Source organism: Cheilinus undulatus, linkage group 9 (genome assembly GCF_018320785.1).
Source record: "Cheilinus undulatus linkage group 9, ASM1832078v1, whole genome shotgun sequence".
Lineage (NCBI taxonomy): Eukaryota > Metazoa > Chordata > Actinopteri > Labriformes > Labridae > Cheilinus > Cheilinus undulatus.
Genome location: NC_054873.1, coordinates 36,622,228 through 36,634,599, shown reverse-complemented (window position 1 = coordinate 36,634,599; position 12,372 = coordinate 36,622,228). Strand labels below are relative to the sequence as shown.

General features: G+C 38.8%; 1 protein-coding gene across 3 annotated transcripts in view; it reads right to left on the bottom strand.

The window, feature by feature from the left end:
• Positions 1–201: 201 nt before the first annotated feature.
• Positions 202–12,372, bottom strand: part of zc3h18 (zinc finger CCCH-type containing 18) — a 73,879-nt gene continuing 61,708 nt past the window's right edge. For all 3 annotated transcript variants that reach the window (XM_041795543.1, XM_041795545.1, XM_041795544.1), the window contains exons 19-20: positions 4,739–4,835; positions 202–1,334 (exon numbers count right to left, since the gene is read on the bottom strand). In XM_041795543.1, the coding sequence (XP_041651477.1) occupies positions 1,118–1,334; positions 4,739–4,835 (314 nt within the window). In that variant the 3' untranslated portion in view covers positions 202–1,117. The remainder of the gene's footprint in view (positions 1,335–4,738; positions 4,836–12,372) is intronic.

Here is a 12,372-nt window from a genome sequence, read left to right as displayed (position 1 = left end):
TTCTGACCATGTCAAGAATGGAAAGTTTCAAAAACAGAATTAGTGTTACACCTGATCACTGTATTTGAGTCAATCATCTTATGCACTTCATTTATCAGTTTAGTGGTAAAGCAGAAATGATGAGAAATGCTCAGCAGCCAAGTAAAGGTCATCACACCTCTTTGTCTATTCTAAGGGCAGAGAAAATACAAGTGACTCAACTTCTCTTTATCAAAATAGTTTATTTAGAAGGCTTTTCTCACAAAAGCAAGACAAATCTTGTCTCTAAATGTCCCTGTTCCATCTCTCATACTCCTGAAACTAAAAATATCACACAAATAAAACATCGGTTTATCGCTTGAGAAGAGCTCAGAACAAAACAAAATGCTGTAGATAAAAAAAAGCAATACTTCACATCACTGTTGTCTATAATCTTACACTTGAAAGGATTTGATGATTTGCTATTTTTGTACAAAGTGTGACAGTAAACTCTGCCTTTAACACAGAACGCAGACAAATTGTTGGTTAAAGATGAGTCTGCTGTGAACGATGCCCCCGCTCATGATGACTTACAGGGGCTCTATATGAACGTTCAAGAATTTGTGCATCTATACAAATAAACAGTGAAAGCTGTCAGAAACCTGTAGAGTTGAGTCCACATGGAGGAACTAAAGAAAATGTGTGAGAACAAGACGATAAAGAGGCCGGAGAAAGACAGAAGTAGACTCCTTTAGTAAAAATCTGTTGTTCTTCACACCACATGAGAAGGTGCTTCCCTCTGAATGAAGAACAGAGTGAGCAACAAGTGCACCTTAATACCTTCTGTTTCTGTGAAATCTATTCCCCAATCCTGAGACATCCCTCCCTCTTACTCCTGTTTCTCATTGGCGAGACATTCAGAGACTTAAGGGAATCTAAAATGTGAGGAAGAGACTCTCTAGAAGGGAGCAGAACCATACTTCAATAAAAGGATGGCCATTGTATGGCCACTTTTCTGCTCTCTAACAATATCCTCTGTACATGAACCATACAACACCTTTTATGTCCATTGAAGGCAGGAGAGAAACCTGACCCTCATAGTTTTTCCAATTCACATGGCCTCACTCAGACAGGCAATCAGATGACATGTGGGCTTTGTTTATTTGGTGGGGATCTTTGCTCGTTTTCGGGCAATTGCGTCTTCCACGGCCTTCAGCTGTTTCAGCAGCTCCTCACGACGGGAAAGTGTGTTGCTGGGTTTGCTAGAGCCTGAGCCAGAGCCGGTGGCTGGAGCAGAGCCTGGGCCAACTGGCTTGCCCATCGGCATTGTCGGGCCTTTTCCAGAGGACTTGGCTGGGGGTGACAGAGGACGTTTTCTGAGGGAGAGGAGAAAAAGTCTGAGATAAGAATATAGTATCACATAACTAAAACTGTGCTTTTAACCTAAAAGATGCATTTTTTAACCTCTATTTTATCTCTGGTTCATTTCTTTTTAGTGTGGTTGGTTCAAAACAACTTGTAAGAGTTAGTCCCTCCATCATGTTTGTGCTCACAACATCACAGAGATGGATTAATCTCACCACCTCACCCAAGGAAATCATCTAAAATGAATGTTCTGCTGCTTCCTGATACTTAAACATGGCATTGGAAAACGCATTACTAGATGTGTCTATGACACTTACCTCTAAACTGGTTCATAGTTTGTGGAATTTTTTTAGTAGCTCTATACAACAAGGGGGACAGAGGAACATGTATACCATCACTCTACATATCGACCTCTTGAGAGGGGCCCAGTTCAAGCCAAAAATGCCAGGGCCAAATTTTCTCTGCAGTCCAGCCATGCCAGTGGTTGGCACTTTTTTACTGATCTTGGCTAAAATCTGTCTCCTAGCTAACCTGACATGCCAGATGGATTTGTTTCACACATCCATCTGGGAAAGCTTCAATAGGAAAAATTTGAGAAAAGGCAGAGGCTTTGAAAAAACTTGGAGTGTGATTGGATGAACGTTCTGCCCGTCACATGTCTACCAGCCAATAAGAGCAATAAAACATGTGATGTATCAGCTATCCGGGGAATAATGCAAAACATGCCGACTACAGACATGTAAGTACTCGACTTTTGTCGTTTTGAAAAGAAAACAACTCACTGCAGTTCTTTGTTCTTATTTTAACGAAGAAATGTTGTCAAGTTCTGATAAAACTTACGCTCTAGCAGCATCCATGCTAATCTCTTCCGCCGTAATTGCACCGGCCTCTTGCTGCTGCTTGTTTACGTCACGACTCTGTGTGCCTGAAAGTACTGCCCCTTGTCGCTGATTGGTCCTGTCACTTTCTAACCGGGCCCAAACGGTTCAGATGGGAGCTTAACAAGATGGATTCACCAGTGAAAAACAAGGAAATCGGCGCATCCATCTGCATTGCAAGGTTATCTCCTAGCAGCTTTATGAGTTTAATCTAAGATTTTCCTGTACACTGCAATAAATAGGGGATGCTGAAATCCCTGAATCCTGTTGATTTTAAGAAGTCATGTTATGCTCTGCCAATAAGCAAAACAGCTCTTACTTTTTCAAAGTATAGTTTCTTTTCTGCCACAATCTCAAACATGTAAAATCTGAATGCTGTCAGACTTAAGCATCATGCAATTTTCAAGTTCAAGTAAATACACACAATTTGCAACTCATGATCTGGATTCCTAGGGGAAATGTCACAGCTGTGCACTTTGAATGTTAAGCTTATAGACTTTTAAAACAAAATAATAACCTAAAATTTAAAAATCAAAAATACATTTCTGTGTAGATCGGTCTTATCGTTCACCTCACAAACCCATTATGTTAAAACTAGCTCATATTTACATTAGTCTGCCAGTTCATGTCAAAACAATGAGCTGAAAACACCATCAGTGTTTTACACTTAGAAACACATGGAGTAAAGTTTATAGAGCAAACATCTTAATTTTTGTGCAAAGGTCACCATCTCAACTTGTTTCAGTTTTACGGTGTGTGATATGTTGCTTTAACACCATCATCACCAAAGTTTAGTAAAGCCCAGCACCACATACACTCGCTTTAATAGTTGACAATTTAAAGCTTTGTTTACATCTATAAAAAGACTCAGGCTGTTCAGAAACTTTCCATGTTAGCGGAGTCATAAAATAAACATACATTTCTAACAACATGACTAAATCGAATCAGGTTCCAGCTCATAAATTTGAAAATAAATTGTCCTAGTGGGTGTTACCCTCTAATCATCAGGTACAGCTTGTACTCCAACACAGCTGACTAATGGATCATTAGTCTTAGCTAAAAAAAAAAAGCTCTAAGCTTACTCAGTTTTTGGCCTGATTACACGATAAAGATTGACTAATGCAGATGATACGTCTGATGCTACTGTTCAACAAAGGGTGACAAAACATGAGCTGAACTCAGTGAAACTTAGGACAACTTACTAACTTCAAGACATCGTAAAGATTAGTCAATTCTCTGTTCATGTACAAAAGCTGGTAAACTCACATTGTTGCAAAAAAACAGCTTGTGGTGCAAACACAAGCACCACTTAAATCACCAGTTTTGCGTGTCTCTGAGATCACTTTGGTTGCTGTGGTATCGAAACAGGCATCAATATTGATTTTAACTAATTTTGTGTCTAAATTCAAAATTCTTGTATAGTAACACCTCTACACTTGTGTGATTGAACATAACTGAGCCCTTTTAAGAAAATCTAATTCTGTGCTTATTTTTAACATTTTGTCTGTAGTAAGAATCATTGGGTCTGTGTATGAAAAGCCCAGGTAGGGGAATAAAGTTAGAAATTATTGACAAATTAAGAGGATGCACTCTCTTTTTTCTGCATATGTGCTGCATGTTTTCTCCACCAGCCAGCAAGTCCAGAATCCATGGAAGAAAATGTATTGATCATTAACATTTTATTCAATACATTTAAAATACTAGCTCAAATAAAACATCAATTTGATTCTTGCCCAAAAAGTAGTGCTGTCAACTGATTAAAAAAAAATGAATCAAGTTAATCACATCACTATTCTGTGATTAATCAAGAGTAATCACAGCATTTCTTTAGGTTTAGTAATTTTTGGGTTTTTAAATGTTCTCAATTGTTTATTTTCATTATCTTAACTTTTAAGTACAGTACATTAAAATGCTTTTTACTACAAAAATGTATTATTAATATTATAATAATGTATGAATTAACATTTAAAATACTACTATTTACTTGCATTTTTGTTTCAGATAAATTAGTACAAGTATGGCGTTCAAATGAAGAAATATGAAACAAACTAGAGTTTTAAAACTTATTTGGGGCCTGTGTAAGTATTTCTAATAATGCCAGCTTTCGTCTACATTTCTCTTAGACTAAAAATATCTTTATGATGACTTAATGATGACAAGTTGACTCACTTTTAAATGTGGTTAAGTCGTTTAATTTCAAACGTTAATGTTGGATTTGAAATCTTTGATCTTCGGTGTTTACAAAGCTCGTATCATTACCTGGGGAATTTATGAAAGACCTGGATTAATCATGTGACGCATGCAGTGATGATGTAATGTTTGTGTGCTTCTACTTTTGTGGGATGTTCCCCACTTTGGCCAAACATTTGTGGTCAGCTTAGGTTCACACTTTAAAAACCCTGATGTGTTTGGCCTGAGTAAACAACAATGATAGGGATGAATGGTGAGGGGAAAAAAAGGATGTCAAATGTTCCACACTTCCACCTGAATGCAGCTTTCTTTTATGACAACAGTATAATAATGAAGGCTGCACAAACCTGTCTCCCTGGGGGGGCATGGGTCGGGGCCCTTGGCCTCTGGGACGATCCATACGAGGGGAAAGTGGGGGTCGACCAGGAATCCTCTTATCCCGACCTGGGAAGCAAAGATTTGGAGTTGTTGAGGTTTTAGGGCTGAATAAACTCATTGTGTAGTTCATGTAATCCTGCAGAGCACAATCAGTGTACAATGTATAAAGGCTTTGTTGTCTGTTGTCATAGCAGTGAAAAATTTCAGGTGCTGTCGCCACTTCCACACTGGGTGATCTAAAACAGGATGTAGGCTTTTCTCTATGTTCGATTCGATGGACAGAATAGAGACTTTCACAACAGCCCTGAACTTTCAAACCAGAGAGAGAACAAGAAGTAATCAGAGCAGGAAGACCTCTGTGACCTTTTCGTTTAATTCACATAAGCAGAGCAGCTAAAAAATAGGAAATACTGTCAAGGCAAGATATGCTGACACAATGAACGGATTATTCTATGAGGCAAAAACCCTGTTACAAAAGAAATGGAAAAATTTTACTTGATCTAGCCCCTCAAATGGGAATATTTGCAAGTTTTTGTCATTTTCACAGCTCTGCCCTCCCCTTCTAATTCATTACAATTTTGATTTGCACTTCTATTAACTTGGAAATATTAATTAAATGGTGCATGCTAAAGCAGCTTTTGACAGTAAAATGAAATTGCTTTGATTGCGTAAACTAAAGCTGGTCTGCCAAATCAATCATCAGATTCAGTAAAATCAGGATTAAAAATAGTTTTACTGCAGCTCTCAAACACATGGGATATACAGCTTTATGTCGCAGAATACATTGTAATACTAGTTTTCAGTTTTTCCATTATATCCCTATTTCCAACTGTCTTGTTTTGAACTTTAGTAGGTGTGCAAAATAAACAAACTTGCTTTGCTTACATTAAAAGTACGCAGGTGGCTGTGGAAACTGGAACTCCTGACGAATTCGTACTGCTTTGCATGTTTGATATCTATGTGGCCTCTGTGCACATAAAGTTCTGGTTTAGTTGTTAAATAACAGACTGATAACCAAACTGTGGCAGTATCTGGAATATAACCGTACTAAGACTGGAAAGTTGATCTTTCAGGGCGGAGGAGTAAAACTGAACCAGAAGAAAATGTGTTGAATATATTGGTTATTGAAATGGACATTGAAGTCTCTGTTAAGTAATACAGAAAAAAAATCTTTAGTTTAGGTTTTTTGTATGACAGGCCACAGTGTTATGAACCATCAGGTCAAATTTCAGTCATGAAAAGCAGCTCCAAGTTTATAAAACTGACCTTCAAAATCATGAAAATGAGGCAGTAATATCTGCTCTAAGATGGTGTGGGTGTGTTGTTTAAATGAGCCACAGCCACGCCCACTCACAGGAAATATGATCCCCTCCAATTTACACTGTGTTCCACATTATTATGCAAACGACGTTTTTCTCTCATTTTCTAAATATCAGTGCAAATGACAGTCATAATATTTTTCAAGTCATCAACAGTTAGAGTATAATTTAAATGTTTTTGAACAAACTTCATAATGATAACTATTATTTTTTTAAAAATAAAAACTTCAAAATGCACTTTTCCACATGTTCCACATTATTAAGCAGGCCACAGGTTTCAGCAATATGGGAAAGAAAAACGATCTCTCTGCTGCTGAAAAGTGTCAAATAGTGTAATGCCTTGGACAAGGAATGAAAACATTCGATATTTCAGGAAAAATTAAGCATGATCATCATACTGTGAAGAAATTTGTGGCTGATTCAGAGCACAGACGGGTTTGTGCAGATAAAGGCATACTGAGGAAGGTTTCTGATAGACAAATACATCAGATTGAAAGAGCAGATGCTAAAATGCCATTACAAAGCAGCAAACAAGTATTTGAAGCTGCTGGTGCCTCTGGAGTCCCACCAACCTCAAGGTGTAGGATCCTCCAGAGGCTTGCAGTCATGTATAAACCTACTATTCAGCCACCCCTAACCAATGCTCACAAGCAGAAATGGTTGAAGTGGGCCCAGAAATACATGAAGACTCATTTTCAAACAGTCTTGTTGACTGATGAGTGCCGTGCAACCATGGATGGTCCAGATGGAGGAGTAGTGGATGGTTGGCGGATGGCCACCATGTCCCAATGAGGCCGGGACGTCAACAAGGAGGGGGCGGAGTCATGTTTGGGCCGGAATCATGAGGAGAGAGCTGATAGGCCCCTTTAGGGTCCCTGAAGGTGTGAAAATGACCTCAGCAAAGTATATAGAGTTTCTGACTGACCACTTTCTTCCATGGTACAAAAAGAGAATTGTGCCTTCTGTAGCAAAATTTTCTTCAAGCATGACAATGCTCCATCTCATGCTGCAAAGAATACCTCTGTGTCATTGGCTGCTATGGGCATAAAAGGAGAGAAACTCATTGTGTGGCCCCCATCCTCCCCTGACCTCAACCCTACTGAGAACCTTTGGAGCATCCTCAAGCTAAAGATCTATGAGGGTGGGAGGCAGTTCACATCAAAACAGCAGCTCTGGGAGGATATTCTGACATCCTGCAAAAAAAATTCTAGCAGAAACTCTCCAAGAACTCACAAGTTCAATGGATGCAAGAATAGTGAAGGTGATATCAAAGAAGGGCTCCTATGTTAACATGGAACTTGTCCTGTTAAGATGTTTTTGATTGAAATAGCTTTGATTTCAGTAAATATGACCCCCTGATGCTGCAATTTCTACAAATGACCATTTTCAGTTCTTTACAACCTATAAAATGTTTTAAAAAGCTGTTGTGCTTAATAATGTGGAACAGTGCATTTTGAGGTTTTTATTTTTAAAAAAATAATTTTTGTCATTATGAAGTTTGTTCAAAAACATTTCAATTATGCTCTAATGACTGATGACTTGAAAAATATTCTGACTGTCATTTGCATTAATATTTAGGAAAATCAGAGAAAAATATAATTTGCATAGTAATGTGGAATGCGGTGTAAAAGACAAAGCAACAAACTGAATGGAGAAATCATTAGTCTCTTATGCTGCTATGTTACAACTCTCTTTTTAAGCCACCAGAGAAACAATTAAGTCTGTCATGACAGTTAAGAGCTAGAAAGTCTCACTTTCTGTTAGTGTGAGAGTTATCATGTTTTTCATGAATCATGTAACACACAGCTAAAGTTATGTTTGGGGATAAGAGTGGGCAGGCATCCAGAAGCACTATTTGGGGAAATGTACTATGAGTATGGGACTGAAGTCATCACACGAGTTCCTCCACAGATCAACTGTCAAGAGCATAGATTGATTCAGTGTGTGCATTCTCTGTCTTTGCTTCTGTCAGTGACACAGCTCAGCTGTCAGTTAAACTCTACAGATCCCTCCAGTCTGTCCTTGACATTTCTGAATCTTCCTCTTGTGGCAACACAACAAATATTTCCACACACAACACTTTCATTTCCTCTTTCTGTATTTAATACTTCAGGGATTCCTTCAATCTCATTTTCTGAGTTATATAAAGTTACATCTCTCTCTCTCGTTCATGAGATGTCTTTGTTACGAAATTGCTGAAAATACTCAGTTTCCTTAACCTTGCAAAGCAGAAGGATACGCCCGTTTCTGTATTTCTCACTGGCAAATCCACCTTGCAAAGCTCCCGTCTGAACCGTTTGGGCCTGGTTGGAAAGTGACAGGACCAATCATCGTCGAGGGGCAGTACTTCAGCGGAGTTGAGATGTATGCAAACAGCAACAAGAGGCCAATGCAGTTATGGCGGAAGACATTAGCCTGGATGCTGCTAAAGCGCCAGTTTTATCAGAACTTGACGACATTTCTTTGTTAAAGGAAGAACAAAGAACAGCATTGAGTTTTTTTTTTTTTTTTTTTTTCAAAAACAACAAAAGTTGTGTAGTGACATGTCTTCAGTTATCATGGTTCGCGTTAGACAGTTTTTTTATGGAGTTTACTCCTTTGGTAGGGGCGCAGCTCGGTAGCGGCGACGTCATGTGTTTTGTTGCTCTGATTGGACAGTAAAGATGGGACAGACAGAACGTTCATCCAATCACCCTCCAAGTTTTTTTCAAAGGCTCTGCCCTTTCCCAAACGCTGTCTTTGAGTGGTTACTGTTTCCTGCTGTTGCTCTTCAAAATGAAAGCTTTCAATGATGATTTGCATCAGAGGCCTTCACTGTGACAGACTTGGCAGGAATAGAACGTTTCTATCATCAGACACTTTAATAAACATAAGCATCGCAACACTAGCAGATATGAACTCTTATTGGTTGGAGAGAGACAGTCACAGTCTGCTCAGTGTTTTAACATGTTTAATTCCAACATATCTATTAAGGGTGGGTAAGGATGGGGATACACTGAAATATCGCGATACTTCCGGGCGCGATATTGTATCGATATTTTAAAATGCAGTATCGATATTTAATTAATTAGCTAATTATTCACTTTGTTGGTGCGGTAGTTTGTGGTGTAATTTCACCCCCTGACCGCTAGTTGGCGGCAGGCATCGCCAGCTGGCAGTTGACTCTTGCCTCTTCTCTCTTGAGACAACGAGATCACACGAGACTTCCGGTCTGCGTGAGCCGGTTGCTTGTATCTACCCAGCAGAGCGACTTCTGCCGCATTCATAGTGAATGTGTAGACTTATTTTGGCTTCCAAAACATTAAAGACAGCACAAACTTAGACAGGAGTTAGGCAGTCGTTTGCAAGATATGCCACGCCAGAGTAAAATACTGAGACAACACGACGAATCTACAAGTTAGGCATCATCGCGTTAGCGCTACAGCTAACGGCTAACGTCAACAAACAAGCCCGTCGAAGCTACCGCTGGTCTCTACTCATGCAACCATAATCACAGTCGTTTTATTTGTAAGGACCTGTCCCGTGTAGTGTCGTTAAGAATGACGGCTTCGGTAACACAAGAAAGAAATACTGGCCTGTCACGTCATGCCCTCCACAAAACACAGTCCATCAGTCTTAAAGCTGGATGTGACGATCAGCTCGTCTCCCATAATCTCCCTCAACAAACACATTATGTGATGACATAAAAAACTGATAAAATATGAAATATAAAGGATTGGAGTACATTCACTCTATAATAATTTATTCCCCTTTTCTTAAAAAAAAATCACGGTAGCATTTTAATTCAGTGCAACAAATGGGGAAAATCCTCATCTTCAGATTGAACAAAGATAGGTAAAATGCGAGATGATGCAGGACTATATATTTTTTAAATAGCTTAATTCTACATTGTTAAATTCGAAATTAACTTAAAATTCCATAATAAGTTGTACATATATATACTACACACATATGTATAGACTTTATGCACTTCATATTCAGTATTTAGCTCAGTCTGTGTCAAATTCTGTGAAATTGATACTAAATTGTTATGAATAAACTGAGAAATACTGCACTTGACCATTTTATAACTATTTTGTATTCTCTAGTTAGACACATTTTGTGATGTATCGTTATACACATGTGATGTGTATTTTTCCTGATATAGTCTGTAGGCATCATTATCATTCATCTTTTTCACTGGTGTTTAAAAAGCTAACAAAAGATTGCAAAAATCGGCAATATCGTAGAATCGCGATTTAAATCGAATCGGCACCTAAAAAATCGTAAAAAACTGAATCGGGAGAAAAGTGAATTGTCCCAGCCCTAATATCTATTGTGTTGGGACAAAAATTTGGGATTTCACTTTACAGGGACTTTAAATTGGCATCAAAGAGGCCACGATGAAATCATTTACTGATAAGAGCTGTTACATCTGTATGATTAGCACTAAAAGATCAAATATACAGTACATTTATTAAGGACTAATAAATTCACTTTCCGATAATTAAGACCTACTTATCGTTATTCCTCAAAGCAGGATTAAAAACTTCATGATTTTTGAAACTGTTAGGCTTGCCACACACAACAGGATTTTCAGCCCGATTTGAGGCAAGACTTTCATCCTCCAACGATCAGTGGGGTGTGTCCTGATTGGAGTCTCGTTGCAGATGATTACCATACAATCGTAAATATCACACGTTTGATATGTGTGATTCTAGGTTCTAGGTTGTAGTGTCTCCGATGGAGTACCTACAACAACCAATGAGAGCGAGCAGCCCAGGCAGCGTCACAAGACGGATCATACATACTTTAACCGCTCACAAGCTTAAACCCAACTGTAGCTTCATTCCAGCCAAGATTTCAGCCTGATTATACCATGGTCTTGGTGAATACTTGATTCTGACTGGCTCTGGAAAATTCCATTGGTGTCCATTAACTTCTGATATATGGACACCGTTCGAACTTCACAAGTGGAAGCGGTCAAAAAAATCATTACACTGTTCCAAATTAATGCGCAGCAGTCATTAGCCGTTACTCCATTAGGAGTAACTATAGCAACCAGAGACAGTCGTATTTTCTGAGCAGGGAGTACAGCGCTGCCAGCCTAAAGAGCCTACAGACCAGCATCAACTGTCACTTAACTGACATAAATAAAATGAAAGACTCCAGGTTAAAGACCAGTAAATTAAGATGGTCTTATCTCCTATATCTGACATACTTCTTGTTTCCAGGCTCACCTTCACACTGAGAAGTGAGTGTCGCAAAAACTCACTTCCCTCCTGTTCTAACTGCTACAAACTATTGTCAGAAGATTTAAATAACATAAATAAAAGAGAGGAAGCCATTATTTATTTGTAGAGCCAAAGGAAACGCTTCTGATAAACTGGCATGATACAGGGTCCAACATTAATGGTTGCCTGAATGCCTGGGGCAACTTCAAAAAGCCGACAGGCAAGCAAAACTTGTGAGGACTTGCCCAATCGGGCAAGTATGACTCTGAGCTTTTCTATTCATTAATTTTATTATTTTCCTCTCTCGTTTCTGTTACTACGGAGCCCCCGCGTAGCCAGATGCAGTGTGTTGCGGCCTCCATTGGCTGAGCGTGTCTGCTGACGTGCAGACAGCTGCACAAACTTTAACTAAAAACCTTTATGAGGGTAAACACTGTCATCAGTAAATATTCATGGTAGATCACATAAATAAATCTGTTACCCACATAAAGAAGACAGGCTTTAACTTCCAAATTTAAACGTTTATCATTTTAAGTCCGTATATTATTACCATTTGATGCTCTCGATGGAGGAGCGTGTGTAAGAGAAGAGAGTGGAGGAAGTCTGCCGGTGGTGTGTCTCTTCAGTAAGCTCATCTTTTGACAATTATGCCGATGCAAGTCACCAATGAGCATAACTCACACAGATCACATGTGGAGATAATGTCATATCTAGTGAAACTTGTCCAAACAGGGGCGTTATATTTGATCTTTAATGAACGAATGATCATAAATATTGTCAAAAGAGCAGAAATATAAAACCAAAGCTCCACAATGAGGCAGGGTGAAACGATGTGTCTGGAGAGCTGCAGGTGTCAGGCAAGGCTGGTTTTAGTCATTTGGAGGCCCAAGGCAAAGACCAATATGAGGCCCCTCCCCCTTTTACTAAAGGATTAATAATGAGTAGGAAAAAATTAGAAAGCATCTCTTTTATTTTAACAAAGTCACAGAACTCGAGTAAATGCCCCAATGTGAGATATAAATACCCAAATAGCCAACCATAATTCATCATTTTCTTTGAAAAGCATCTCAG